The following is a 26,855-nucleotide window of genomic DNA, read 5'->3' on the forward strand; positions in this document are numbered from 1 at the left end:
AAACATAGTTAATGTTAATTATTGTTTATTTAACCATTATGTTAAGTTAACCCCCACCTGAAGTGTGCAGTCCTTCCTCTTAAGAAATCAGATAACCCATAACAAAATAAAAAATAAAATAAAAAAAATCCCACAAATCAATTCACCAGGTGTGGAGATCAGGAGATGGAAGGATTGGGTCTACACAAAAGAAACATCATGATAACATTATATAAATGCTAATATAGCATCACAATCAGTTTGATCACTTTAACCCTAATATTCCCAAATAGCTGTCCTACAAGCTTGTCAGCTTGTAGATCTGCCATTTTTGAGGAATTTTGAAAAATCTTGGAATTATTTGGAAGAAAATTAACACAAACTTTCGGGGGTCCCTGGTTCAGATGGGGGTCTGCAGCCAAACATATCTATTTAGAGGGCCTTAAGATGAAAATGTTGGAGAACCACTGTTCTGTTTATTGTCTACACAAAATACACAGAAGACAGGGTATTTCTGCCACACTATTGACCTATTAACACCACAATGGTTAAAGAAACAATGAATTACACACCAACACAACCCTGCAACATAACATAGATTTACATTTCAAATGTGTCCACAAAGCGTCTATAAGGAATGTTATCTTGTGTAGGATAGCCTACACCAACGTTAGTGTAGTTGCATTTCAAACGCTGTCTAACCCCAACAACAAGCCTCGTTTAGCGACGCATCTACACAGTTGATGCAAAGCCTCATTTATACCTCGCCCTACGGCGTGTCGCAAGCCGAAAATGGCAGATCTACAAGGTCACAACGCGTCGTGGATGCAACGCGTTGAGAGCTTGCAACTCCAATATTTGTTGACGTGCGAGGTCCACCGAAGCATCATGTCTTAGCCATGGTTCAACCTGGTGTTTGCACTTTCTCCATCTACAACGCATACGTCTTCATAAACGTACAGATTATAAAATATAAAGTGCTTACCCCACGGCCATGGATGTAACAAGTTGAATCGAGCGGGTCTAAGTACCCGTATATTCTGTATTGTTCAATAAAAAGCATTTTAATCCGATCGGTGGCCATTTTGTCCGAATTGTCATCATATGCTTTCAACTACGCGACCCTATCGGTTGGGAGGTGTATTTCACTCTGATACATTATCACTATGAGAAAATTGCCGGCGATCGGATTAAAATGCTTTTTATTGAACAATACTGAAGATACGGGTACTTAGACCCACTCGATTCAAATTGTAACATTCATGTGTGGTCAGCACTTTATATTTGAAATCTGAACGTTTATGTAGATGTACTGGTTGTAATGTAATGTTGTAAAGTGCCAAAGCTATTTCAGGGCTAAAAAAAAAGTCTCAGCAAGCTTAAACAGTCACTTTTATAACATGTCCATGTTGTTTCAAACCAAAACGCAGTCACTAGTGTCAACTCGACGAAAACATATAAGTACCAAACTTCCATTTATTACAACATTGTTTTGGAACAAATAGGGTTAAGTAGGTTTAAGTAGGCTAAGTTTTCATGTGGTGGAAAAAACATTTCCAGTCGAAACCAGTCATCAATATTGACGTAAAGTTTGGCAAATGTTCACTAACATAATGGCAGCAGTCAGATACAGAAATTCACACTAGATAACTTACCTTATTGACGAAATAATGTCTTGAATTGAAGAAATTAAAACGTGTTGGGTCCGGGTACTAAAGTATAATTGGGGTCCTGCATGGTTTAGCCCGGTTGCTTAAGACCAGATTTTTGAAAAAGGGGGACACGGCTGACAAAAGCGCCAATTTTTTTTACGTGTTCTCCATCACCATAAGTTTCATTTTGGACGGGGAGCCACACCATCAAGATGGCAGAAGGCGGCCATCTTGGATTACAAAGATGGCCACCATGCAATATCTATAAAAGCCAATATCTCGGCTTCCAAGCCACTTAGAAGGTCAATCTTGGTGTCAAAATATACATTTTCTGGGACAAGGAATGCAATAAAACTATAGGGAATATCAATAAGTGACTAATTCAGCCAATATTCGATAATTTGGTAAATTCTGGCAATATATGTACACAATTATGCATGCTTCGTCTAGATTATGCACAACATCTCTGTGTGTGTGTGTGTGTGTGTGTGTGTGTGTGTGTGTGTGTGTGTGTGTGTGTGTGTGTGTGTGTGTGTGTGTGTGTGTGTGTGTTTATTAAACTTTGACAGATCTGACTCTTGTTATTTCCTATTTTTCCTATCTATTTTGTAGTATCGTTCCTATTGTTTCCTGTCTGCCTAGTTACTGTTTACCTGCCTTGTCTCTCCTCCCTGTGATTATTAGTTATCTCCACCTGTGTCCTGTTAGTCCCTAGGGTGTGGGTGTGTCTGGATCTGGTTCCTGCCAGTGTGACCACCTGCATTCACTCACCTGCAATCATGCCTACAGTACTTAAGCCTCAGTCTCTCTCCAGTCTCTTGCCAGATTGCCTTGTGTTTACCCAAGCTCTCAAGCATTGTTCAAAATCAAGTTTTTTGCCCTAACTGATCTCTGTTCTGTTTTCTTCTATACTACGTTTTTGCCCAGCCCTTGCCGGTACCTCTGCCTTCTCTGACTGCCCCTTGCCAATCTCGTCTCTTGCACACAATGGATTGGGCTTTGTAGATCTCCAAAAGAGTTGATGTGGTCTGGGATACTTACATCACCAGCAGCATAAAAGAGTCAACAAGGGAGAAGCGAGGCAAAGGGATACGACGGAAGGTGGCTGGTCAGAACAAGCTGCTGGGGAATTGGCCAGATTTCCTGCGTGATCCTATAAACAAGCAGGAACTCTTTACCTTTCTCTCTGGGAAGATTGCATCCACCGCCTGGCCAGAGGGCAAGCTGGTCTTCATCACATCTGGCATCACAGTGGTCGGCACAGACACCAGCCACTCCATGCTGCCATGTAACCACGAAGAGGCCGACACCAGGATATTGATTCACCTGTGTTGGAGTTGAATTTCACCTTATGACCCACACAAAGTACAGATACTTGTAGCACGGAGACAATAAGGAAAAACCAGACTCAGACAGGCAGCGAAGGGTATAAGGAAACATGTTTGTATTCAGATCAGAGAGATATAGAAGGTTACAGTATATCACAGGTCCGCAACATCGGCCGTCCATCTCTCCGTAGTGTAACAGAGCAAGCACGAGCTTTTAACATTGTCCAGTAACATAAACATATGACATCATAGGATGTGACATCGATGAGGTTCCGTGTGAAGGTGGACTTCTCGGATTGGATGAGAGCGATGGTTACGTCGTCGTCTGATGATGGTAGATGATGGTAGATTATGATGGAGGATGATGGTGTGACAGTTTATCTCTGGACAACAGCGTCCCCATGTCTGGGTCAACACGTTTGACATCTTGCTCTGACCCACTGGTCAGTGGAGGCTTGGTGACATGGGTGTAAGACAGCTGTAAGAAAGGATTAGTGTGGAAAAGAACACCGATATGGTGTTCTCATAACATAGATTGTCACAGAAAGCCTGTAGCATGTCTTTGACCTTGGCTTGCAGACAGAGACTGAGAGTAAAGAGTACTTTTAACAGGACTGAGGTATAGGCCCATTATGAGACCATAATTAATAGGACATTTTAACCAGGTTAAGGACCCTAGACACATTATGATAATTCAGATAAGATAAGAGATTAAATGACTCTATCAAGCCTACATCTTATCATGATTTGGATAGGGTCAAAGGTCAAGCTGATTGTACCTTGTGACATTATTCAAAACCAAATCACAGACAGGCAAAGATTTAAAGGACTTAAAGCCAAAAATAAATGGTTATGGTTAGATAACATACACATTTATACTTCTTCAAAAGGACTGTATAATTTATTTATTCAAATAGGAAGCAAAACAGGGTTAGTTCATGAATTTCCAAGACACTCCACACGTGTCCAAGTTTTCCCTTTGCACCTTTGCAAATAACTTTATTATAATTAAAAAAAATCTCAGCTAATGTCTCCGTCCCAAGCAAATCTTTTCAACATGTTTTGTTTAACTAAGACAGACAATTTTAGCACAGTTTAATGACCATGGCAGCAGAGAGATTGAGAGGGAGGGACACTCACCAGTCTGTAAGTTTTCATATTGAAATCTGACAAGAAACCTACGTCACCCGTCATTGATTGTTTCTGTACACGTTCAGAAATAGAAAAGTTACCTTCCTCATTGTGAAGCTGCGATCCTGTGCTCTTATCAAGATACAAGTATTTAAAATGGAACGGGACACTTCTGACCTCTATGTAAATTTGTACACTTTACACTTTACTTTGGGAAAAAACTTACGTGATATCGTCTTAAAACTCAAGAAATACTTCCTGATTGCATGTAGGCATGGGGCATCAACATCTGTCTATCCAAGACATAAGTTGAAATCTGTAAGACAGAATGGAAATCAAATTTACTGTACGGCATGGCAGTAGCCTACAGTTGACTGTAGTATGAAACACAGTTTAAAACAGGTTTAGAACCAGATATAAAATTAAAGTTTAGCCCTGTATGTACAATTGTATGTACAATTAGCAGGTATTGTGACCAGTGATTGTTGTCCAGGAATTGGATTAATGGGGTGGTTTACATTCTCGTTCTAAAATGAAACACAAAATGAAAATGAAACACAAAACACAGCAATTAAACATTAAATCATATTTAAATCAGATATTCATCAAACTCCCCTCTATTTGACACCCATATATCTATAATATAATGTGTGTCAGATGATTTGTTGATGAGAAAGGGGATAAAAAAATAAAAAAAAAATTAAATTAATTTTTCCCTTTTTTAAAAAAAAATTAAAAAGTTATAATTAAAACTTTTAAAATGAAAATATAACAATGAAAAATAAGGAATAAACATCTTTGTTCTGAAGAGTATATTGAAATTAGATAAGTACAGAAAAATAGCAAATCTGCAAGCTTACAAAAAAATCTTAAGTTAAAATGATAAAATACTTTCAAAACTTTTAAAATAAATTAAAATGACTTTATAATAAACGTAATATTATAGTTAATGTTTCCCAATATTGATATAGAACAAATTGTATCTTATTAGGGTTAATTTAAAAGATCTATGTTTTAAATGGACTTCAATAGAGACTCAGTTGGTAGGATGACGTTGCCATGGAAACGTGTCTAACGTACCACAAACACTTCCTGCTGAAGGAATTGTGGGAAATGGAGTCTAAGTAGCCCAGAAGGAATTATGGGAAATTGAGTTTTAAGAGATCAGAGCGGCCATTTTGGCTTATCCTTGGATTTTTTTTTTACTTAGTTCTAACTGACTGGAGAATGACTGAAATTTTGACTAAAATGGTTAGAACTAGCGAGACAGACACACGCATTCATTCACGCATGCCTGCATATCACTCATACATAGATAGCAGAAGGGAGAAAAAGATAAACAGATAGAGACTTTCATTCCTTAGCTCCCTCGCTCGCTCGGACACACACACACCGTGGAACAGCTGGCGGACCCATATAGAGAGAGAGAGAGAGAGAGAAATCGTTCATTACTACACACAGACATACAAACATACCGAACATAGATATCTTCCAGCAACAAACTAATTTTGGAATGAAATGTTTTTTATACTGACTGGGTTCAGTATTTCTTACTAGTTTAAATTATATTCAAAAATATATTGATGGTTCAATGGATTTAGAACAGAAGGTTTAAGCAAAGGATATATATTTTAAACTTTCTACTTTGTTATGAGACCAGCTCTTTTCAAGAGAATGTAAACAGATAAGACACAGGAGAAGTTAGAGGCTGTATAATTGGATAAGGGATTTAAAACTTAATATATTAAATGGATGGATGATTTAACTACAGTGGTCAAAATAAAACAAACATATAAGACAAAACAAAAAAATGTACTGACACAATGTACTGAAGTTTCTGAATCAAGGGTCGAACATGTTAGTAATGTTCGGTATGCAGCTGGCTGGTAATGCTTTGTACCCAAGTGGTACTAACATCGAAAACACAGATCTGTATACTTATGGGTTGATATGAGACCCGATTTGTAACATTAACCCACATATAGCAGGGGTTAATCTGGTAGGTCAAATATCAGTATAGAAGGAAAATTAGTACATTATGACAATTGTAAGGATATATTCATGCAGGCACACAGACAAACCCCCTACATCTGATAGTCAAACATCAGTGTACGGGGTGTCTCCGGTGGTCTCATAAACATATACAGAGACAAAGACAAACTATATAATGACCCAGGTAGATAAGAGAATTTATGAGACATTCAGGAATGTTCTCCCAGGGATAAAAGGTGATAAAACATTTTTACTTGACTCACTCCCTAGCGGAGTTGTGTTAAACAGTAATTTACAAACAGGCTGATAATTATGAGACAAATGGTTCGGTAAAGACAATACATACAATAAAGAAAAAGGTATACTCATCAGATCAAGGCAGGGATAAGTTACATGGAGGTCCCAATCACTGGACCATGGTACAATAAAAAAATATATATATATACTCATCAAATCTGATGTTGGTTCAGGGATCCCGACCCCGATGGCTGGACCATGTGGAATTTGAGACATGTCGAGGGTCCAGTCCAAAGGTCCAGTGATCGCGTCCAGGTCCAAAACAAAATAAATTGTGATACTGTTCAAAGTTAACCTTCATCTGAATAGAAGTGATAAGTCGTTACACCCAAGGCTGGTTCGTTTGATACGTATTAAAACATGGTCTGCCGGGGAAGAGAGTCTGACAATAGCTCAGTTCCCCCCGTCCATATTTCAAACATATCCGGGCTCGATAAGGACCAATTATTGGAGTTGAATTTCACCTTATGACCCACACAAAGTACAGATACTTGTAGCACGGAGACAATAAGGAAAAACCAGACTCAGACAGGCAGCGAAGGGTATAAGGAAACATGTTTGTATTCAGATCAGAGAGATATAGAAGGTTACAGTATATCACAGGTCCGCAACATCGGCCGTCCATCTCTCCGTAGTGTAACAGAGCAAGCACGAGCTTTTAACATTGTCCAGTAACATAAACATATGACATCATAGGATGTGACATCGATGAGGTTCCGTGTGAAGGTGGACTTCTCGGATTGGATGAGAGCGATGGTTACGTCGTCGTCTGATGATGGTAGATGATGGTAGATTATGATGGAGGATGATGGTGTGACAGTTTATCTCTGGACAACAGCGTCCCCATGTCTGGGTCAACACGTTTGACATCTTGCTCTGACCCACTGGTCAGTGGAGGCTTGGTGACATGGGTGTAAGACAGCTGTAAGAAAGGATTAGTGTGGAAAAGAACACCGATATGGTGTTCTCATAACATTGATTGTCACAGAAAGCCTGTAGTATGTCTTTGACCTTGGCTTGCAGACAGAGACTGAGAGTAAAGAGTACTTTTAACAGGACTGAGGTATAGGCCCATTATGAGACCATAATTAATAGGACATTTTAACCAGGTTAAGGACCCTAGACACATTATGATAATTCAGATAAGATAAGAGATTAAATGACTCTATCAACCTGCTTGATGCCCTGGAACGTGGCTGTTCTACCTGCTTGATACACACTGTGGATACGGATGTTGTCGTTATCCTCATTGGCAAGTTCCATGCCCTGCTCACCAAGTATCCAGCTGCAGACATCTGGGTTGCTTTTTTTTCCATATAAACACCATCTGCCATGCTCTGGGCAAAGACAAGTCCACAGCACTTCCCATCTTCCACTGTTACACAGGCTGTGACACAACATCAGCATTCTGCGGGAAAGGAAAGTCCTACCCTGAGGTCACCCAGGCCTTCAACTACATGGCAGAAAATCCATACACTTCAGTGACCATAGATGCCCAACACTTTCAGCTTCTTGAGCGTTTCACAGTCATCATGTATGATAAGACAAGTGATTTGGAATCTGTCAATGAAGCACGGCGAGAGTTGTTCTGCCAGAAGAACAAAACGATGGAACACATTCCACCAACACAAGATTCACTGTTGCAGCACGTGAAGCGAGTTGCCTACCAGTCTGGGATCTGGTCCACGTCTGAACTGGCCCAGCAGCCGACACCCAGTCCAGAAGGATGGGGATGGACATTGGATGACAACAACCAGGTCTGGCTTCCTGTGTGGAGCATTCTACCGATGGCGTCAAAAGCCTGCAATGAACTGGTCAAGTGCGGTTGTAAACGTGGTTGTGGTGCAAGGTGCTCATGCAAGAAGGCACACTGGAATTGCACAGAGCTTTGCAGTTGTCAATGTGACAGATAATTTGAATGTCAATTCACTTCATGCTCCATTTTCTGTGTCTGACTGCTAACCGAGTTGAAAATTATGTAAATATGTTGCTAGAATGACCATATTTATTTGATCGTGGCACAAATAAACATCTAGTGGAATTCTCAATAGCTTTATTGCATTCCTTGACCCAGAAAATGTATATTTTGACACCAAGATTGACCTTCAAAGTGGCTTTGAAGCCGAGATATTGGCACTTATAGATATTACATGGTGGCCATCTTTGAAATCCAAGATGGCCGCCTTCTGCCATCTTGATGACGTGGCTCCGCGTCCAAAATGAAACTTATGGTGATGGAGAGCATGTAGAAAAAATGTGGCGCTTTTGTCAGCCGTGTCCCCCTTTTTTTGTTAACAGCCCTGACTAGTTGCTTCCTTCTTCCAAACAAACTCTCAACCCAGCTGCTGATTGCCACTTGTTTCAAAATGTGTGCAGTGTGCAATCTGCGCATGCTCACATTAAGGCACGCCCAGCCCGAGTGATGTTACTGATCAATAAAGTGTTCTAAAATACAAATTATAAGTAAACCATACTTAAACCACAGTGCAATTAATTGTTACTAGCGCTTGGTAAGTGTTCTAAAATATAAATAAATAAGACTAAACTAGACAAGGTTCATTGTTTGAGGAGAAGAAACTCACCAAAGCAAAATTTTAATGTGCTGTTTGATCTGTTAAAAGACACTCTGAGAGCAGACTCACTTGTTTAGTAAGCTACAAAGCAAAGTATGATTTTTGGAAAGAGGTCTAAGTAATGAACAACAGTAAAACATCCCTACCCACCAACATAGAGGGTGCATACATGTGGCCCGGTTGAAATAGCTGAGGTATGGAGAAAACACTATCACAACTTATTTAACTGTGTAAAAAGTGGCACTCTGTGGCAGTAGATCATGTTGATCCATCTGTAAGTGCACTGATCAGGTCTGAGGATGTGGTTGATGCCATTAGGTTGTTAGATAACAACAAGCAGGGGTCATCGCCATGCTGGCTTGTGGTGGACATTTTATTCAAACATTTTTTTTTTCCATGGACATTGAGCGGACAATAATATTACCAGAAACACATAAAGAGCTAACCCTGAATGACCATAACCGGTCTGTAAGAGTGTACAAATGGAACCAAATGGACCCGTAGGGTTTGATAAGGCTGGCTTGCCTTATGGGAGGGGGGATAACCCACACGGAAAGGAAATATATGAACATATATGCCAATATATGGCAGGTATATGCAGAATATATGCCGCTTATATGTCATATTCAGGTTCATATATGTGCATACAGTATATGTTGATATATAGGGAATATATGTCTCATATATAGCTTATATATGTCCACATATATGCCACAATCAGGTTCATATATTTGCATATATGTCACAAATGCCTACATATATGCCTACATATATAGCTAATATATATTTGACTTTTTGCATATATGTCATACATAATGCCTATATATATAGCTCATATACCTATCTCCCTTTTTTATTTGCAAGGTAATATGTGCATATCAGTCCAAAGTTAAATAAGAAAATGTATTCATTATTGTACGTATTTCCATTCAATGTGATTGTGGTTTGTGGATTGTGGAAGATATAATATAAAGACAATATTGTTTAATTAGTTCTGCTGCCACTCTTATTTATTTTAAAACACAACTAAAGACCTTTCTGTTTTCCACTGCCTTCTGCTAGAGGCACAACCATTTAAAATGTTTTACATGATGTGAACATCATCATCATTATCAGTTATTATCATCATTAGTAGTTTTATCCTTCAACTTCTTGTTTATGCCCCAAAATGACTGCTATACAGGTTTTGTAGCAATTTGTAGCAATTAGAAATATTAGACCTTAATTGTCGAATGTTCTAATCATGTATACTTTATTTTACTTAAAAACTTAAAAACTATTTTTTTTTTTACATTTTGGACAAAATAGCCAATTTTACATTGAGGTGTGCAGATATCCCATGCAGCGCCCACCTATCCTGTTACTTACAGCAGTGGTTTTCAACCTTTTCAGGCCGACATCCCCCAAAATAATCATATATGAACTGGGGACCCCCAACCCTAATATGCATTTGGAATGTAGGAGTTGATGCATTTAGTTTGACGCTGTTCCACAGATCAATATTGTGAAAATAGTCGATCTACAAGCTCACAACAACGGCTTAATGGGTTATTTTTGGCCTCTTTCTTATATTTTCTGACAATTTGGCCAACGTTTGACCAGATTTTAGTATAGTTTGTTGATTACTTTTGATGCAGTTATAGTCTTTTTCTTTGCTTTCTTTTATTTAGAATTTTTTTTTTAGGTACTAAAAAGTTACTTAAATTTTACTTCACTGTCATCTGGGAACCTCCCCAAAATCATGTGGGGACCCCCCTGTGGGTCCCGACCCACAGGTTGAGGACATACAGTGAGAAATGCGTCACGCAGCTCAAGGCGGAGCCTATTCGGTTTGAACAGGAGGCGGAGGAGGATCTAACGTCTGTCGGCTGAGCTAACATTTATTTACAAACAAACCGGGTGCTTCCGTGCTTCTACTCTACTAGATAACAGGTACGTTTAATTAGTTTATGGAATTAAAATGTTATCCAACTTGTTAGTATCGTAAATGTGCAGTTATATCACACGACGCTCGTCCGTCACGAGCGTCATGGCTGAACTTAAACCTGTTTTTTGCACGTTCTCCATTTACAACCTGTACATCTACATAAACGTTCAGATTTTAAATATAAAGTGCTTACTACATGGCCATGGATGTTACAAGTCTACTCGGGCACTCAGAAATACCCGTATTGTCTGTATTGTTCAATAAAAAGCATTTTAATTCGATTGGTGGCCATTTTCTCCGTATTTCCTTATGCGTTCAACTACGTGACCCTATTGGTTGGGAGGTGTACTGCACTCTGATACATTATACGTCTATGACACAATGGCCACCGTTCGGATTAAAATGCTTTTTAATGAACAATCCGGAATATACGGATACTTACACCCACCCGAAGTGAATTGTAACATCCGTGGCCATGAGGTAAGCACTTTATATTTGAAATGTGAACGTTTATGTAGATGTAGGGCCGTAAATGGAGAAAGTGCAAAAACCAGGTTGAAGTTTCCTCATGACTGTCATTGTCATGATACTAATAGTGATTCGCTCGGTTCTAAAGCTTAAATTATGTTTCGTCGTAAGACACTGTTGCACGCCCAAAAATCACTGATCTACAAGCTCACAGCGAGACATTGTGAGCTTGTAGATAATGTTTTTGGGGCGTGTAACACAGTCTTAGACATGGCATTAGCATATTAATTTCCATGTGGTGCATGATGTCAGTGTTTATTTCAGGTATAAATCAGTCCACATCAGTGAAAGCTATTGGCCTCATTTGTTTTGACTGTAATTAGTGTGGTTGCCCTAACAGGGCAACCAGACTATAGTACTTGATGAACTTTATTCTTTCTAGATAAACAATACTTTGGACCGCATCTCCTCCCACAGTTTTATCATTTATTTCGTTTTTTAGATCTCTATCTCAAGCTCTGATTTTAGGAGTTGTTCAGAAGAAAAGAAGTGGTCCAGAACACTGTCTTCAGTTACATTTTTTTAATTTATCTATTTGTAAGAACCTTCATCAGGTAGTTAACCGAAACATTTTTCTTCAAATAAATCCTAAGTAAGTGAATATGGTGTGCAGGACCACTTATTTTCTTCTCTACGTTGGCTGTCATCTCCTGTGTACGTAGGTGTGCAAAAGGACTTTTTCTACTAGGTGTTGTTCAGAAAAGGGAAAGTCAACTAATGTAATCACAGGGCAGTTTCTGGATTGCCCTTCACCTCCCCAGACCTGCCATCTTTTAACTGTCCACACACCTTTCCTCATCACCCGTCCCTCATCACCTGTCCCTCCCAGACCCATAGGATGTGCCAACCAAGGTCAACCTTGACCAACGGAGGCCTATATTTGGTAAAAACCTGTGCAGATTAGCGCTGTCGTTGTACAATTTCCCTATTTTCATCCATTTTTAAATCAGGCCATTTGGAAAAGCCTAACTTTACCTTGATAATTGTAACCAATAATAATTGTAAACTTGGCAGGTTCTTGGACAGACTCAATAAATGCACTGACTTTTCATAAAGTTCTAAATAATTGTAATAATAATTATGAAAAAAATCTACTAAAATAGTTAAACTCACAGGGAAGCTCCTGTACACTAAAACAGGCGGTGTAGCAAATGTTTCATGGAGTGGAATGCTTAAGAGTCTGTAGTAGACTTTGGTCCACTGTTTTCTCATTATCTCCTTTTCTCTTCTCTGTAGAGACAACCCAGAAGAAGAAGTGGCCAGGCACTACCAAAGGCTGGCTGGGTACATGGATTCAAAGCTGACAGAGCTCAGATGTCACCAAAGGCAGAATAATTAAGTTAAGAGAAGAAGCCTCTATATACTTCTTTATACAACAAATAGTTGCAGACCTACCAAATCAGATGCAGTGTGTTGTGAGCTTGTAAATCAGCTATTTCCTCTTCTTTTTGTTTTGTTTTACATACTGTTTTGGATGGGAAGAATGTCAATATTAATGTGGTTGGCTAGTTATTATTTAAAAAAAAAGAAATGTGAATAAATAAATGTGACTTGTAATGACTTCTGTATTTTGTGGTTTTTTTTTATGTAGGCATGCATATATTGCTGATGTTTAAATAAACATATATTTAACATATATATTACACATGTGTACGCATATATGTGAAACATGTATGTGCATATATGCTGCACCCATATATGTACATATATGTAAAACCTATACATGTGTATATATATGCTAAACCCATATATGTACATATATGTGCATATATAGATATAACATATATGTGACATATTTGAAATTGTCCGCCTACATATATGTATATCTACATATATGTACATATATATTATATATGTACATATATGTAGATATACATATATGTAGGCGGCCAATTTCGAATATGTCACATATATGTTAAACATATATGTGTAATATATTAAAAAAATGTATGTTCATATATTTCCTTTCCATGTGGGAAAGCCAGAGAGCCGTGAGGCACGCATAAAACAGCAAACCACGTGACTTCCATAGGGAATTAATTGAAACGGCCTTATGCTTCACGTAAGGCATAAGGCAGCCATAAAGCGCTTGTTTTAACTGTGTGTATGCGGCCTCAGAGTTATGGGGGTCCTTGACAATTAGATGCTTGAGAACCACTACTAGTGTACTCCTAATGTGCCATAATGTCAAAGTAAATCAGTGTCATGACATATTGTGTACGGACAAATTGATGACCCCTGACAACAAGGCATGTGGCATGCATCACATCACAGCAGGACACCTCACATTTGCAATCAATAAAATCTGCCCTTTACTGGCCTTGTGTTTTACAGGTCTGTTGGGTCATGGGTACAATTAGTATCTGTCCTTAAAGACAAGGCAGGTAAACTAAACAACAGCATTGACAACAATAGACCTATCGCTCTGGCCAGCATCCTCTCCAAAGTTTAGGAAACAATCATGCTTGTGCGCCTTGAAATGTTTGTCCTGACTGCAGATAACCAGTTTGGATTTAAAGAAACACGGCACAGACTTATGCATATTTGCACTTAAAGAACTGATTGCCAGCTACAGTAGCCATAATTCCACTGTCTTCATATGCTTCATTGATGTGTCTCAAGCTTTTGACAGGATTAACCACTACAAACTGTTTCACAAGCTGCTTGATAGAGGCACACCTAGTCACATTGTACGTATACTGGTGTTTTGGTATGCAAATCAGAAAATGCAGGTCAAATGGGGTAATGTTACATCTGCCCATTTCTCTGTTAGCAATGGTGTACGCCAAGGGAGGATTTTGTCTACCGTTTTATTCAACATTTACATGAATGATCTATCCATTGAATTAAACAAGTGCAATATGCAATATGGGTCTGATAGGTAACTCTATCATCAATCAGCTTATGTACGGTGTACGCTGATGACCTGGTCGTGCTAAGTCCTTACAGTGGATATATTTCGGCCATTTGAAAATAGCCGATCTACAAGCTCACAATGCGTCGCGATGCAACACATTGTGAGCTGGTAGATCTGCTATTTTCAAATGTTTTCAAATTTGTATCCATTTGAAAAGTTGAAATGGGCCATTCTGCATAATGAGTACTTCTACTTTTGTACATTTTGATGCCAATACTTTTGTACTTGTCTTTAACTCAAGTACATTTTGATTTCCGGACTTTTACTTGTAACAGAGTATTTCTACAATGCAGTATTGATACTTTGTAAAAAATGTCAAAGTATACACTATAAATATTCAAGTAGGACAATTCATCTTATATTTTTGGTGACAGCTTTTATTACCTCCAGCCTTTCCATAACAACAAACAAAATGCACGAATTAGCATAATACAGATGTATCATACTCTACAAGAGTATTACATCATCACCAGGTATAGCGTTCCCCTCAGGTCACCGTCAACAATAAGAAATATTACACAGATAAGCGTTTCATTTTAAAAATATCATATGGACGCTGCGTAGGGACATAGGGGGGGAATATATTTATTCCTGGACCGTTTGCACATTATGCAAGAGCAGAACATATTCTGTAAATGTCTGAACATTTAAGTAAACATAGGTCATTTATTTTTATTTTTATATTAGATCATGTTATTGTCACATGTATCGACTACGTGACACCCAGATATTGACTCTTAAAATAAGCCATGGAATGTGGGTGTTAGCCAGTGATGGAAAGTAACTAAGTACATCACATCACAGTGTACTTAAGTACAGTACTCAAGTACTGTACTTAAGTACACATTTGAGGAATTTTGACTTTACTGGATTATTTTAAATGTTCAATACTTTTACTTCTACTCCACTACATCTCAGAGGATAATATTGTACTTTTACTCCACTGCAATTATTTGAAAACTTTAGTTACTAGTTACTTTGTAGATTTTGATTATTATTACAAAACAAACATTAATGTATGTGTATGTGTGTTATGTATCGCTGTAGGGAGTTTGGTCTGGGGTCCATCTAACCGGCAAACCTTGCCTGTTGCCTCTTTGTCTTGCCCCTACTGTACCGTATGTCCTTTGCACTAAAAAGGCAGAGAGAGACAGAAAGCCCTTCCTGTCTCTCTCTCTAGTGTTAGAGCAGTTAGGATGATTGGGGTTCTTCTTGAAAACCTCTTCCAGGACACTTCTTAACAGGTCGTTCTTCACTTCTTACATCCTTCTCTCTCCAGTCATCTGGTTTTTACACGTTGAGCTTCATTCATCTGACTCGTACCTTCAGGAAAACAAAGACAAACACAGCACACAGATGCTTCTAAGAAATACTGTCTATTCCTGATGAGGAGTATACACAGTACATGAACACAACCTGACACTAATTCCACATCCGGGGACCCGCTCCCCGGAGTTTTTTTGTGTCTCCCACGTCGCAGTTCCATGGACTGTTTTTACGGACCCCCAGCTGCAGATCACGAGTGTGACTGTGGACCGGGCCTCTCCATGGAGCACGACTGTGGATTGCTACTATATTACACTATATCATACTATACCGCCTAGGGGTGTGCCGATATATATCGTACCGCGATATATCACGATACGTTTCCGTGACAATATGTATCGTTTGGAGAAAAAATTAATAAAAAAATGCAATAATAATAATGCAAAAACAGAAGTATTTGTTTGCATTTGCTTTTTTCCCCCCCATATATTTTCATAATAAAAAAGTGCCATATATCGTATCGATATCGTATCGATGTTGTCAGCCCAATATCGTATCGTATTGTATCGTTTCATCGGCACACCCTTACGCTATACTGTATATTATTCTTATATTATACCATATATACTGTATATAACATTATTGTTGTACTATATTATATTATGTACTATATTATATTATATACTATCTTACACTATTATATTTGCTACTATTGTTATTGTTACTACTTGTATGTCTCTCCCTCTCTCTCTCTTCTTTCCCCCCGACATGGTCGAGGCAGAAGGCCCCCACCCTAGAGCCTAGGGTCTGCCTGACGTTTCTTCCAGTTAAGAGGGAGTTTTTCGTTGCCACTGTCGCAAAATGTCTTGCTCAGGGTGGGACTGTGGGGTCTCTGCTCTACATGTAAAGTGTCTTGAGACAACGTGTTGTGATTTGACACTTTAATGAAATTATTGAATAATTGAAAGAAAAAAAAAACAATGGACTCAAGACTCCACACATCTTCACCGTGGAGAGGTTTAGCGATGACATTAAGGCTATGCACATCATTTTGGGAGGCGGAACCTGATGTCTTCACTCACCTCTGCAGTGTCTTCCTGATCTCTTTGGGCAGGATCTCCTTCATGTTGCGGTAGGCAGCGGTCTGCTGGAACTTCTTCTCCAGCTCCTGGAGAACGCGCGCGCACACACACACACACACACACACACACACACACACACACACACACACACACACACACACACACACACACACACACACACACACACACACACACACACACACACACACACACACACACACACAGCTTATAAGCAATAAATACACAGCAATAAATATTGGCACTGAAAATATTTTGTTCCAGGGACCCCGTACCAGATTTGTGTTAAACAAATATATTCCACATTTTGTACTTTTTTTCTAAGATTTAAAAAAAAAATAGCAGATCTACAAGCTCGTTGTGAGCTTGTAGATCTGCTATTTTCAAATAGCCGATGGGTATAGGTTTAAAGTGGGACCCGGTCACTTGTCTTCATAGATTTGGTTGCTTGTTTTTCCTCTCAAAATCTGGCAACACTGGTCGTTGCCTCTTGCAGGCAAACAGCACAGGAACCAGAGGCGTATTATAGTACAGTGGTTCTCAAGCATTTTCATGCCAAGGACCCCCTAAATTGATATACATTTGGCCGCGGACCCCCCATCTGAAAATGTTTTGTGCCAGGGATTTTAAGTTAAAAAATGTTCCCTTTAAAAAATATATATATATTCAAAGTCATGCACACATTTTCAAGATTTTTCAAAAAATAGCAGATCTACAAGCTCATAGCGCGGCACTCGGTGCCGCGCTATGAGCTTGTAGATCTGCTATTTTTGAATAGCCAAAAGCTAAGTGGTTAAAATGATTGTGACGCTATGTTAACTAATTTCGCTGGGGACCCCCTGGTACCCCCCCCCCCCAAACAGGGCCTCCAGGGGGGGCAAAGGGCAGCCAATCACCCTCTCCGCCGAGCGTATCACCCGCTGCAGCTTGGCCTTGTCTTTGGCCGCTGCAGCGGGGAACCAGATGATGATGGCGAAGGTGACGATGGACTCGATGATGGCAGTATAGAAGTTCACCAGCATGGACCTTGGGACGTGGAGTTTCCTGAGCTGCCTCAGGAAAAACAGTCTTTTCTGGGCTTTTTAGTGAGGGCGTCGATGTTGTGCCCCCACTTCAGGTCCCGAGAGACTGTCACCCCAAGGAAGCGGCATGACTCCACTGTGGCGACTGGAGTGCCTCCCAGTATAATTGGAGACGGAGGGGGCGGGTTCCTCTACACTACATCTCTGGGTGCTGTCATCCACTCCCATGGCTTTTCCTACCACTGCTATGCCGATGACACCCAGCTAATCCTCTCATTCCCCCCCTCTGATACCCAGGTGGAGGCACGCATTGCAGCTTGTCTGGCTGACATCTCGGAGTGGATGTCGACAAACCACCTGAAGCTCAACCTGGACAAGACCGAGCTGATGTTCCTCCCGGGGAAGGGCTGTCCGCACCGAGACATGGCCATCACCATTGATAATGCTGTGGTGACCTCAACTCGGACTGCGAAGAATCTGGGTGTGACCCTGGACGATCAACTGACGTTCTCGGCAAACATCGCATCAGTGACAAGGTCCTGCAGATTCCTCCTCTACAACATCAGGAGGATTCGCCCCTTCCTCACGGAGAAGGCAGCCCAGGTGCTCATCCAGGCTCTTGTCATCTCCCGCCTGGACTACTGCAACTCCCTTCTTGCTGGTGCTCCGGCATCTGCAATCAGACCTCTGGAGCTTGTTCAGAAAGCTGCGGCTCGTCTGGTGTTCAACCGCCCCAAGTTCTCCCACACAACCATCCTTCTCCGTTCTCTACACTGGCTCCCCGTAGCGGCTCGCATCCAGTTCAAAACCCTGGTGCTAGCCTATAGGGCAGTGAAAGGAACAGCTCCTTCTTACCTCCGGGCTATGGTCGATGCCTACACCCCTGCCCGACCACTTCGGTCTGCCACCTCGGGGCGACTGATTGCCTCGTCACTCAAGGGTCCTTCTGGCCGATCCACACGGTCACGACTCTTTTCTGTTCTGGCCCCACAGTGGTGGAATGAACTTCCCACTGATGTTAGGACAGCAGAGTCACTGCCCATATTTCGCCGCAGGCTGAAAACCCACCTCTTCAGGAAACACTACCCTTCCTCTCTGCCTGACCTACTTGTTGTTAACTAGTTGTACGAACGCTTGTTTTCTATTGCTGTATTGTTTATTGGATCTTGTTTAGTCGATACACTTATTTGTTTTAGCTCATGCTCATTTGATTTAGCTATTTTTGTCTCATCTGTTTAAGGAAATAGGTGGCTGATATATTGCACTTTTACCTTAGCGCTAGGTATACTCTTGGTTGCTTGTTTTTGCAGAAAATGCACTAAAGACTTCTGGTGATTAGTAGTTTTCGTTCCCTACCTATGTTGAATACACTTATTGTAAGTCGCTTTGGATAAAAGCGTCTGCTAAATGACTGTAATGTAATGTAATGTTCCTCCTGAAGTCCACGATCAGCTCCACCGTCTTAAGAGCATTTAGCTCCAAGTTATTCCGGCTGCACCAGGAGACCACCAAGTCGATCTCACTCCTGTAAGCAGATTCATCCCCCCTGGAGATGAGTCCTACCAGGGTGGTATCGTCCGCGAATTTAAGGAGCTTGACCGACTGGTGGCTGGAGGTGCAGCAGTTGGTGTAAAGGGAAAACAGAAGGGGAGACAGGACACAGCCCTGCGGGGAACTGGTGCTAATGGTCCTCAGCTCGGAGATGGATTTCCCGAGCTTCACCCGCTGAGTCCTGTTGGACAGGAAGTCTGTGATCCACCTGCAGGTGTAGTCAGGCACCTGCAGCGCAGAGAGCCCACATTCCAGTATGGGTGGCAAGATGGTGTTGAACGCCGAACTGAAGTCCACGAACAGGATTCTGGCGTAGGTCCCATCAGTGTCCAGATGTTTCAGGACGTAGTGTAGAGCCATGTCGACCGCGTCTTCCACGGACCTGTTGGCTCTATACGCAAACTGCAGGGGGTCTAGGAGAGGGTCTGTGATGGACTTCAGGTGGGCAAGGACGAGGCGTTCAAAGACCTTCATAACCACAGAGGTCAGGGCAACGGGTCTGTAGTCATTTAGGTCTGTGATCCTCGCCTTTTTGGGGACAGGGATGATGGTGGAGGTCTTGAAGCAGGCTGGTACCTGACAGCACTCCAGGGAGGAGTTGAAGATGTTACTGAACACAGGGGACAGCTGGTCAGCACAGAACTTCAAGATGGAGGGTGAGACAGCGTCCGGCCGCCTTCCGGGGGTTCTGACTCTTGAACAGGCGGTTCACCTCTCTCTCTGAGACAGAGAGGTATGGGCGGAAAGAGGGGGTTGGGGATAGGGGGGGAGGGGGGGCAGGAGCAGAGGGGGCAGACTGTTTTTCGAATCTGCAGTAAAACTTGTTCAGCTCATTAGCAAGGAGAGTGTTATCCATGACCTATATTAAAAGGTTTGCACACATGTTCACGATTTTTCAAAAGAAATAGCAGATCTACAAGCTTGTGAGCTTGTAGATCTGCTATTTTTGAATATCCCGAAGTATGAAATAATGGTTATAGCTACCAATCTAAAATGACACAGTATGCTTTCCCGGTCTTAATGGGTTAATGTGAGAGAGATATTTCATGATTGAAAAAGGGAAAAGGAAAGAACACTTGAATACTGTACGTACCAGTAACAGGTCCAACATGGCAGAATGAAATGGTAAAAGTAAGCAAAGGAATAAATCAAATGACAGCAGAAAATGAAAGCTGCATGAGATGGACCTTCCGGAAAAACGCAATTATGCGCATAATTATGCAGGGTAAGGGCGCGTCGCATGATATCCACATCACATGATATTGTTGCTTAATTTCCCAACTTTAAGCATTATTCGCATATTTTGAAACATTTAGCATATTTCTGCTTATTTTGCAACTTTCCGCAATCTCACCGTATAGAACCAATTAAAACCCCAGCATATTTCATCGCATAATCAAGGTTTTTTGCACGCGTTTTTCTGGAGGGTCTCATGAGAGTGGCAAAGGCAGAGAAGCAGATGATGGATGATGAAGGACAACTAGATCAGTGTTTCTCAACCTTTTTGGTGCCAAGGCACACCTGGCATCTGGCATAGCCAACAGATCCCAGGACACACCTCGATATACGGTGTGTGTGTGTGTGTGTGTGTGTGTGTGTGTGTGTGTGTGTGCGTGTGCGTGTGAGACAGGCAGTATCACAAGGTTAATTCATGCAAACAGTGATGTGGCTTGTAATTAAACGACAAAGAAGTGATAGAATACTGATCGCGTCATCATTCAGAATACTACACGTTTACACGGCACACCCAGCCCTCTCAGGCGGCACAGTAAAGGGCCGCGGAACGGCGGTTGGGAAACGCTGAACTAGATGACATAAACAGTACCTGTTGCTCCACTTGGACCTTCTGGAGGTCTTTCAGGGCCCTATCTGCCCTGGTTCTCTCATCAAGTGCACCCATAGCCTGAGAAACGTAAATAAGAACATAAAGTCAAGTGACATTAAAAGACTAGTATACCATCTGAAGGCATTTGAATTAGGCATTGTAATTATAATGTTGACTTAACCACTCTCTAAACATTCTATGAATGGCTACTGTAGGTCTTTATTGACAGTGAAACTATTTGACTTTTTTTTTTTACTTGGGATTCCAAAGTGTGAAGCCTGGATTTCAGTTTATCATTTTCTTCATTTAGTCTTCTTATCTCCTGAGGAAAAGATGACAAAGGAAAACGTCTATAAGGATATGCATTAACGTGAGAGGGTCACACATTTCAACCTAAACCTCCAGCCGTGACGATAAAAAAAAAAAAGTTTTAGAGAACAGAATTTTCAAGAACAGAATTAATTAATTGTCATACAAATAATTGCGATTAAAGATGTAATTGTGTTTTTAGGCATTGAACACTGGAACATATGAATCAAAATTACATTTCTGTTTGCCTTTTAAGCTTCGAAATCAAAAATATGCACAGGGCAGATATGAGAAATAACTTAAATATACAAATAAATTACTGACATATTTAATAATTTTACACTGTACAAATAGTGGGAAACAGCGGATCTACAAGCTTACAACGTGTCACAAGTGACACGTTGTAAGCTTGTAAATCTGCTATTTCTGGAGAAAAAAAATCAACACGAAAACTGACTATGACGAAATTGCGATTATCTCAAATAATTGTGCAGGGCAAGATTAATAATTATGACAGGCCTACCTATAACCTGTAGAGAGATGTGTTCCTCACCTTGTTTAACAGCTCAGACACACCGCCGCCTTCGTTCAGAGGAGCCAACTTAGGTTTACTGGACTCCTGGTTGACCTGGGAACATAAAGGTCAAAGTGCAACGCTGCATTTTAAATGATCAGAGAAGTAGTATTACATTATCATCAAACATGTTAACATCTGAACCACCATTCATGATATAGATTAATTCTCATAGAATTTATTGGAATATATAACGAATATAAAAGAAAATTCCACATTCTTAACCCATTAAGACCGGGAATGCATCTGTGTAATTTAAAAATGTCTTTGGCTATTCAAAAATAGCAGATCTACAAGCAACGAGTGCCGCGCTATGAGCTTGTAGATCTGCTAGGTCTGAAAATGTGTTGTTCCAGGGACCCAACAGAAGCAAAGATTTGAGTTACAAATGTTCGCTTGAAAAAATATATTCAAAGATTTGAAAAAAAAACCCACAATTTTTCAAAACAGTGCCGAGCTATGAGCTTGTAGATCTGATTTTTTTTAGCCAAAGAAGTCAAAAAATGACCCAGATGCGTTCCCGGTCTTAATGGGTCAATGGAGCTCAAACAGGCCGTGATCACCTTGTTGTGTGCTGTGACGTACCTTACTGGCCGACTTAAAGTCTGTCTTCTCAAACTCAGCCACTTGCTCCAACAGTTCCCTTTAAACACACACAAGGATAGGGTTGGGGGGTCGACACATGACACAGCAGAGAAAGGAAGAGAGTTTTAAGCTTTTAACATCTCATACGTTACTGTAAAGTTTACCTGTTCCATAACAGTTTATAATTACTGTTAGCGCCGTAGGGCTGTCACACAAAAACATTCTCAATTTCTCATGGTTCAAAATGTTCACACTTCACGTTTCCCACGGTCGTTTTTGAGCGTGACGTGCGTGAGGTAGACGTGCTCGCCACGTGTTAAAACCAGACTTCACACCATTATGTCTTGCTGAGAAACGCTGAGGAAGGAAGGACTATAGGGGCTAAAGTTTCCTTCTGCTGCTACACATAAGTAAAAGTGTTAGATACTAATTACAAGTACTGCTAGTGCCATACAGTATGTGCACTAGAAATGTTCTGGTTCTGTTTAGGACTAATTCAAAGAAAATTAAATTAACTCACACCCTAAATGTGTTTCTAACCTTATGCTCAGTAAAACAAATACAAGAACCGCCCCAGCATGCGGTCGACGGAAAGAGATGGGGGCGAGCGTGTTTTGAGTAACTTCCAGTTACCGACCAGATGGTGCATTGAGTTGAACACACGTACTGTAATTTGCAATGCAGCCAGTTTGATTCTGGCCGGTGACCTGCTGTGCTGCCACACCCTCAGCTTCCTGTCACTCCACAATCTGTACACTCAAAAACTGCAAATCATATTTGAACTGGGGAGTGGGGACCCCCCAAACTAGTTATATTTGAACTGGGGACCCCCCAAACTAGTTATATTTGAACTGGGGACCCCAAAATAATCATATTTGAACTGGGGACTGGGAATCATATTTGAACCTGGGAACATAAAGGTCAAAGTGCAACGCTGCATTTTAAATGATCAGAGAAGTAGTATTACATTATCATCAAACATGTTAACATCTGAACCACCATTCATGATATAGATTAATTCTCCTAGAATTTATTGGAATATATAACGAATATAAAAGAAAATTCCACATTCTTAACCCATTAAGACCGGGAATGCATCTGTGTAATTTAAAAATGTCTTTGGCTATTCAAAAATAGCAGATCTACAAGCAACGAGTGCCGCGCTATGAGCTTGTAGATCTGCTAGGTCTGAAAATGTGTTGTTCCAGGGACCCAACAGAAGCAAAGATTTGAGTTACAAATGTTCGCTTGAAAAAATATATTCAAAGATTTGAAAAAAAACCCCACAATTTTTCAAAACAGTGCCGCGCTATGAGCTTGTAGATCTGATTTTTTTAGCCAAAGAAATCAAAAAATGACCCAGATGCGTTCCCGGTCTTAATGGGTCAATGGAGCTCAAACAGGCCGTGATCACCTTGTTGTGTGCTGTGACGTACCTTACTGGCCGACTTAAAGTCTGTCTTCTCAAACTCAGCCACTTGCTCCAACAGTTCCCTTTAAACACACACAAGGATAGGGTTGGGGGGTCGACACATGACACAGCAGAGAAAGGAAGAGAGTTTTAAGCTTTTAACATCTCATACGTTACTGTAAAGTTTACCTGTTCCATAACAGTTTATAATTACTGTTAGCGCCGTAGGGCTGTCACACAAAAACATTCTCAATTTCTCATGGTTCAAAATGTTCACACTTCACGTTTCCCACGGTCGTTTTTGAGCGTGACGTGCGTGAGGTAGACGTGCTCGCCACGTGTTAAAACCAGACTTCACACCATTATGTCTTGCTGAGAAACGCTGAGGAAGGAAGGACTATAGGGGCTAAAGTTTCCTTCTGCTGCTACACATAAGTAAAAGTGTTAGATACTAATTACAAGTACTGCTAGTGCCATACAGTATGTGCACTAGAAATGTTCTGGTTCTGTTTAGGACTAATTCAAAGAAAATTAAATTAACTCACACCCTAAATGTGTTTCTAACCTTATGAAACAAATACAAGAACCGCCCCAGCATGCGGTCGACGGAAAGAGATGGGGGCGAGCGTGTTTTGAGTAACTTCCAGTTACCGACCAGATGGTGCATTGAGTTGAACACACGTACTGTAATTTGCAATGCAGCCAGTTTGATCACTCAAAAACTGCAAATCATATTTGAACTGGGGAGTGGGGACCCCCCAAACTAGTTATATTTGAACTGGGGACCCCCCAAACTAGTTATATTTGAACTGGGGACCCCAAAATAATCATATTTGAACTGGGGAGTGGGGACCCCCCAAACTAGTAATATTTGAACTGGGGACCCCCTAAAATAATTATATTTGAACTGGGGACCCCCCAAAATAATCATTTTTGAACTTACATTTAGTTTGACTGGGTACCACAGATAAATATTGTGAAAACAGCAGATCTACAAGCTCACAACGCATTGTGAGCTTGTAGATCTGCTGTTTTTTCCAAGATTAATAATATATTATAATTATAATTATATATAATATATATATATATTATAATATAATATATTAATAATGTGAGCTTGTAGATCTGCTGTTTTTTCCACAATATTTGAATATAATTATTATAAAAAATATTATTTTTATTTGACAATTTGGCGAAAGATTGACCAGTTTTTATAGTATAGTTTGTTGATTACTTTTGATGCAGTAATGGTCTATTTTCTTTTCTTTCATATATATTCAGGTATTAAAAAGGTCTTAAAAGGTCCTTAAATTGTGATAGAGATGGAGGAACATGCACTCTGGCATCACACATGACCCTAAAGGTATATCAGATGACCTCTGTGTGAAGAGGTCAATAATCCACACCTTTGACAGCTGAAAGGTGAAATATTGCACAGAGAGAGAGAGAGAGAGAGAGAGAGTGCTTTGTGGTGAATGAAGCCGCTCTCTGCAAAAACTCTTAAATGTGGTTTCTTAAAAAGCTGCAGAACGCACGTAGATCTGTGGCGATGAGGGAGAGGCGTTTTCCCTGCCTCTCTCTGTGACACCCATAACAATCTACTATAGGGACGGAGGGTTTGTGAGGGCTTGTCGCTCGCCTACAACAAAAACAACAGATCTTTTACAAAACAACCCTGTTGTTGTTTGTGACGTCCTTATCCTCATCCAATCAGGGAACGCACATACCGTGTCATTTTAGATTTTTAGCTATGACCATTATTTTATACTATTAAAAAAGTGCCGCGCTATGAGCTTGTAGATCTGCAATTTTTTGGGGAAAATCGTGAGATGTTTTGCAAATTTTTTAAAGCGAACATGTTTAACTCAAATCTTTGCTTCTGGGGGATTCTACAAAAAAATCTAAATCCTAACAGTTTTTTTTTTAAATACTTATGTTGCTATAATATCAGTGGTTCTATTTATTCATGTCAAGGACCACCCAAAATTATATGTATTTGGCCGCGGACCCCCATCTCAAAATATGTTGTTCCAGGGACCCCTCAGAATCAAAGATTTGAGTAAAAAAGTACATAAATTATATATATTCAAAGATTTGCACACATTTTCACGATTTCTTAACAAAATAAAATAGCCAAAGAAATCTTAAAATGACACAGAGATGCGTTCCTGGTCTTAATGGGTTAAAATAGGTCACAGAGGTTAAAAGTCAGACTGTGAATATTGTGTTGCATCAAATGGATCAAGTTTAGCCCACTTCTCAGCGTAAATGCCCTTTATAGTTGATTAGAGAAAGGTTTAGAAAAGAACGTCAGATACTGTATGTGCATATCGTATCAGTCGGGTGTCCAGAACTGTTAATTTTCAGGATTCAAATAAAAAAAAAAAATTCAAAAGTAGCAGATCTACAAGCTCAAAATGTTGATGCTTTCGTGTGATGCTGTAGTAAAAAAAAAAAAAAAAGCCTTAAAAGTCCTTAAATTGTCACTTTACTGTCATCTCAGGCAGTGGTTTTCAACCTTTTTCATGCCATGGACCCCTAAATTGAGGGCCGCGGACCCCCATCTGAAAATGTTTTGTGCCAGGGACCCCCCAGAAGCAAAGATTTGAGTTAAAAATGTTTGCTTTAAAAAAATATATATATATATTCAAAGATATGCACACATTTTCAAGATTTTTCAAAAAATAGCAGATCTACAAGCTCATAGCGCGGCACCGAGTGCCGCGCTACGAGCTTGTAGATCTGCTATTTTTGAATAGCCCAAAGTATAAAACGTTTAAATTATTGTGATGCTATATTAACACATTTTGCTGGGGACCCCCTGGAACCAACCACTGACTCGCAGAGATGAAGAAACATGCACTCTGGCACCACACATGACCCTGAAG

At 40.2% G+C, this 26,855-nt stretch overlaps 2 protein-coding genes across 2 annotated transcripts in view; one reads left to right on the top strand and one right to left on the bottom strand.

Annotated features, from left to right (window-relative positions):
- LOC308101901 (cornifelin homolog B-like) overlaps positions 1–26,855 on the top strand; it is an 83,973-nt gene that overhangs the window by 34,471 nt on the left and 22,647 nt on the right. The gene's annotated exons all lie outside the window — the stretch shown is intronic.
- Positions 14,811–25,702, bottom strand: LOC308101434 (leucine zipper transcription factor-like protein 1; the record flags this gene model as incomplete). The annotated part of the gene is made up of 9 exons (XM_080450854.1): positions 14,811–15,647; positions 16,673–16,758; positions 21,089–21,166; positions 21,345–21,410; positions 21,951–22,025; positions 22,557–22,614; positions 23,190–23,290; positions 23,993–24,050; positions 25,695–25,702. The coding sequence occupies 9 exons, from the start codon at positions 25,700–25,702 to the stop codon at positions 15,629–15,631; spliced, it is 549 nt and encodes a 182-aa protein (XP_080306980.1). The 3' UTR covers positions 14,811–15,628.

The sequence above is a fragment of the Gymnoscopelus braueri genome (genome assembly GCF_963280865.1).
Source record: "Gymnoscopelus braueri genome assembly, chromosome: 15".
Classification (NCBI taxonomy): Eukaryota; Metazoa; Chordata; class Actinopteri; order Myctophiformes; family Myctophidae; genus Gymnoscopelus; species Gymnoscopelus braueri.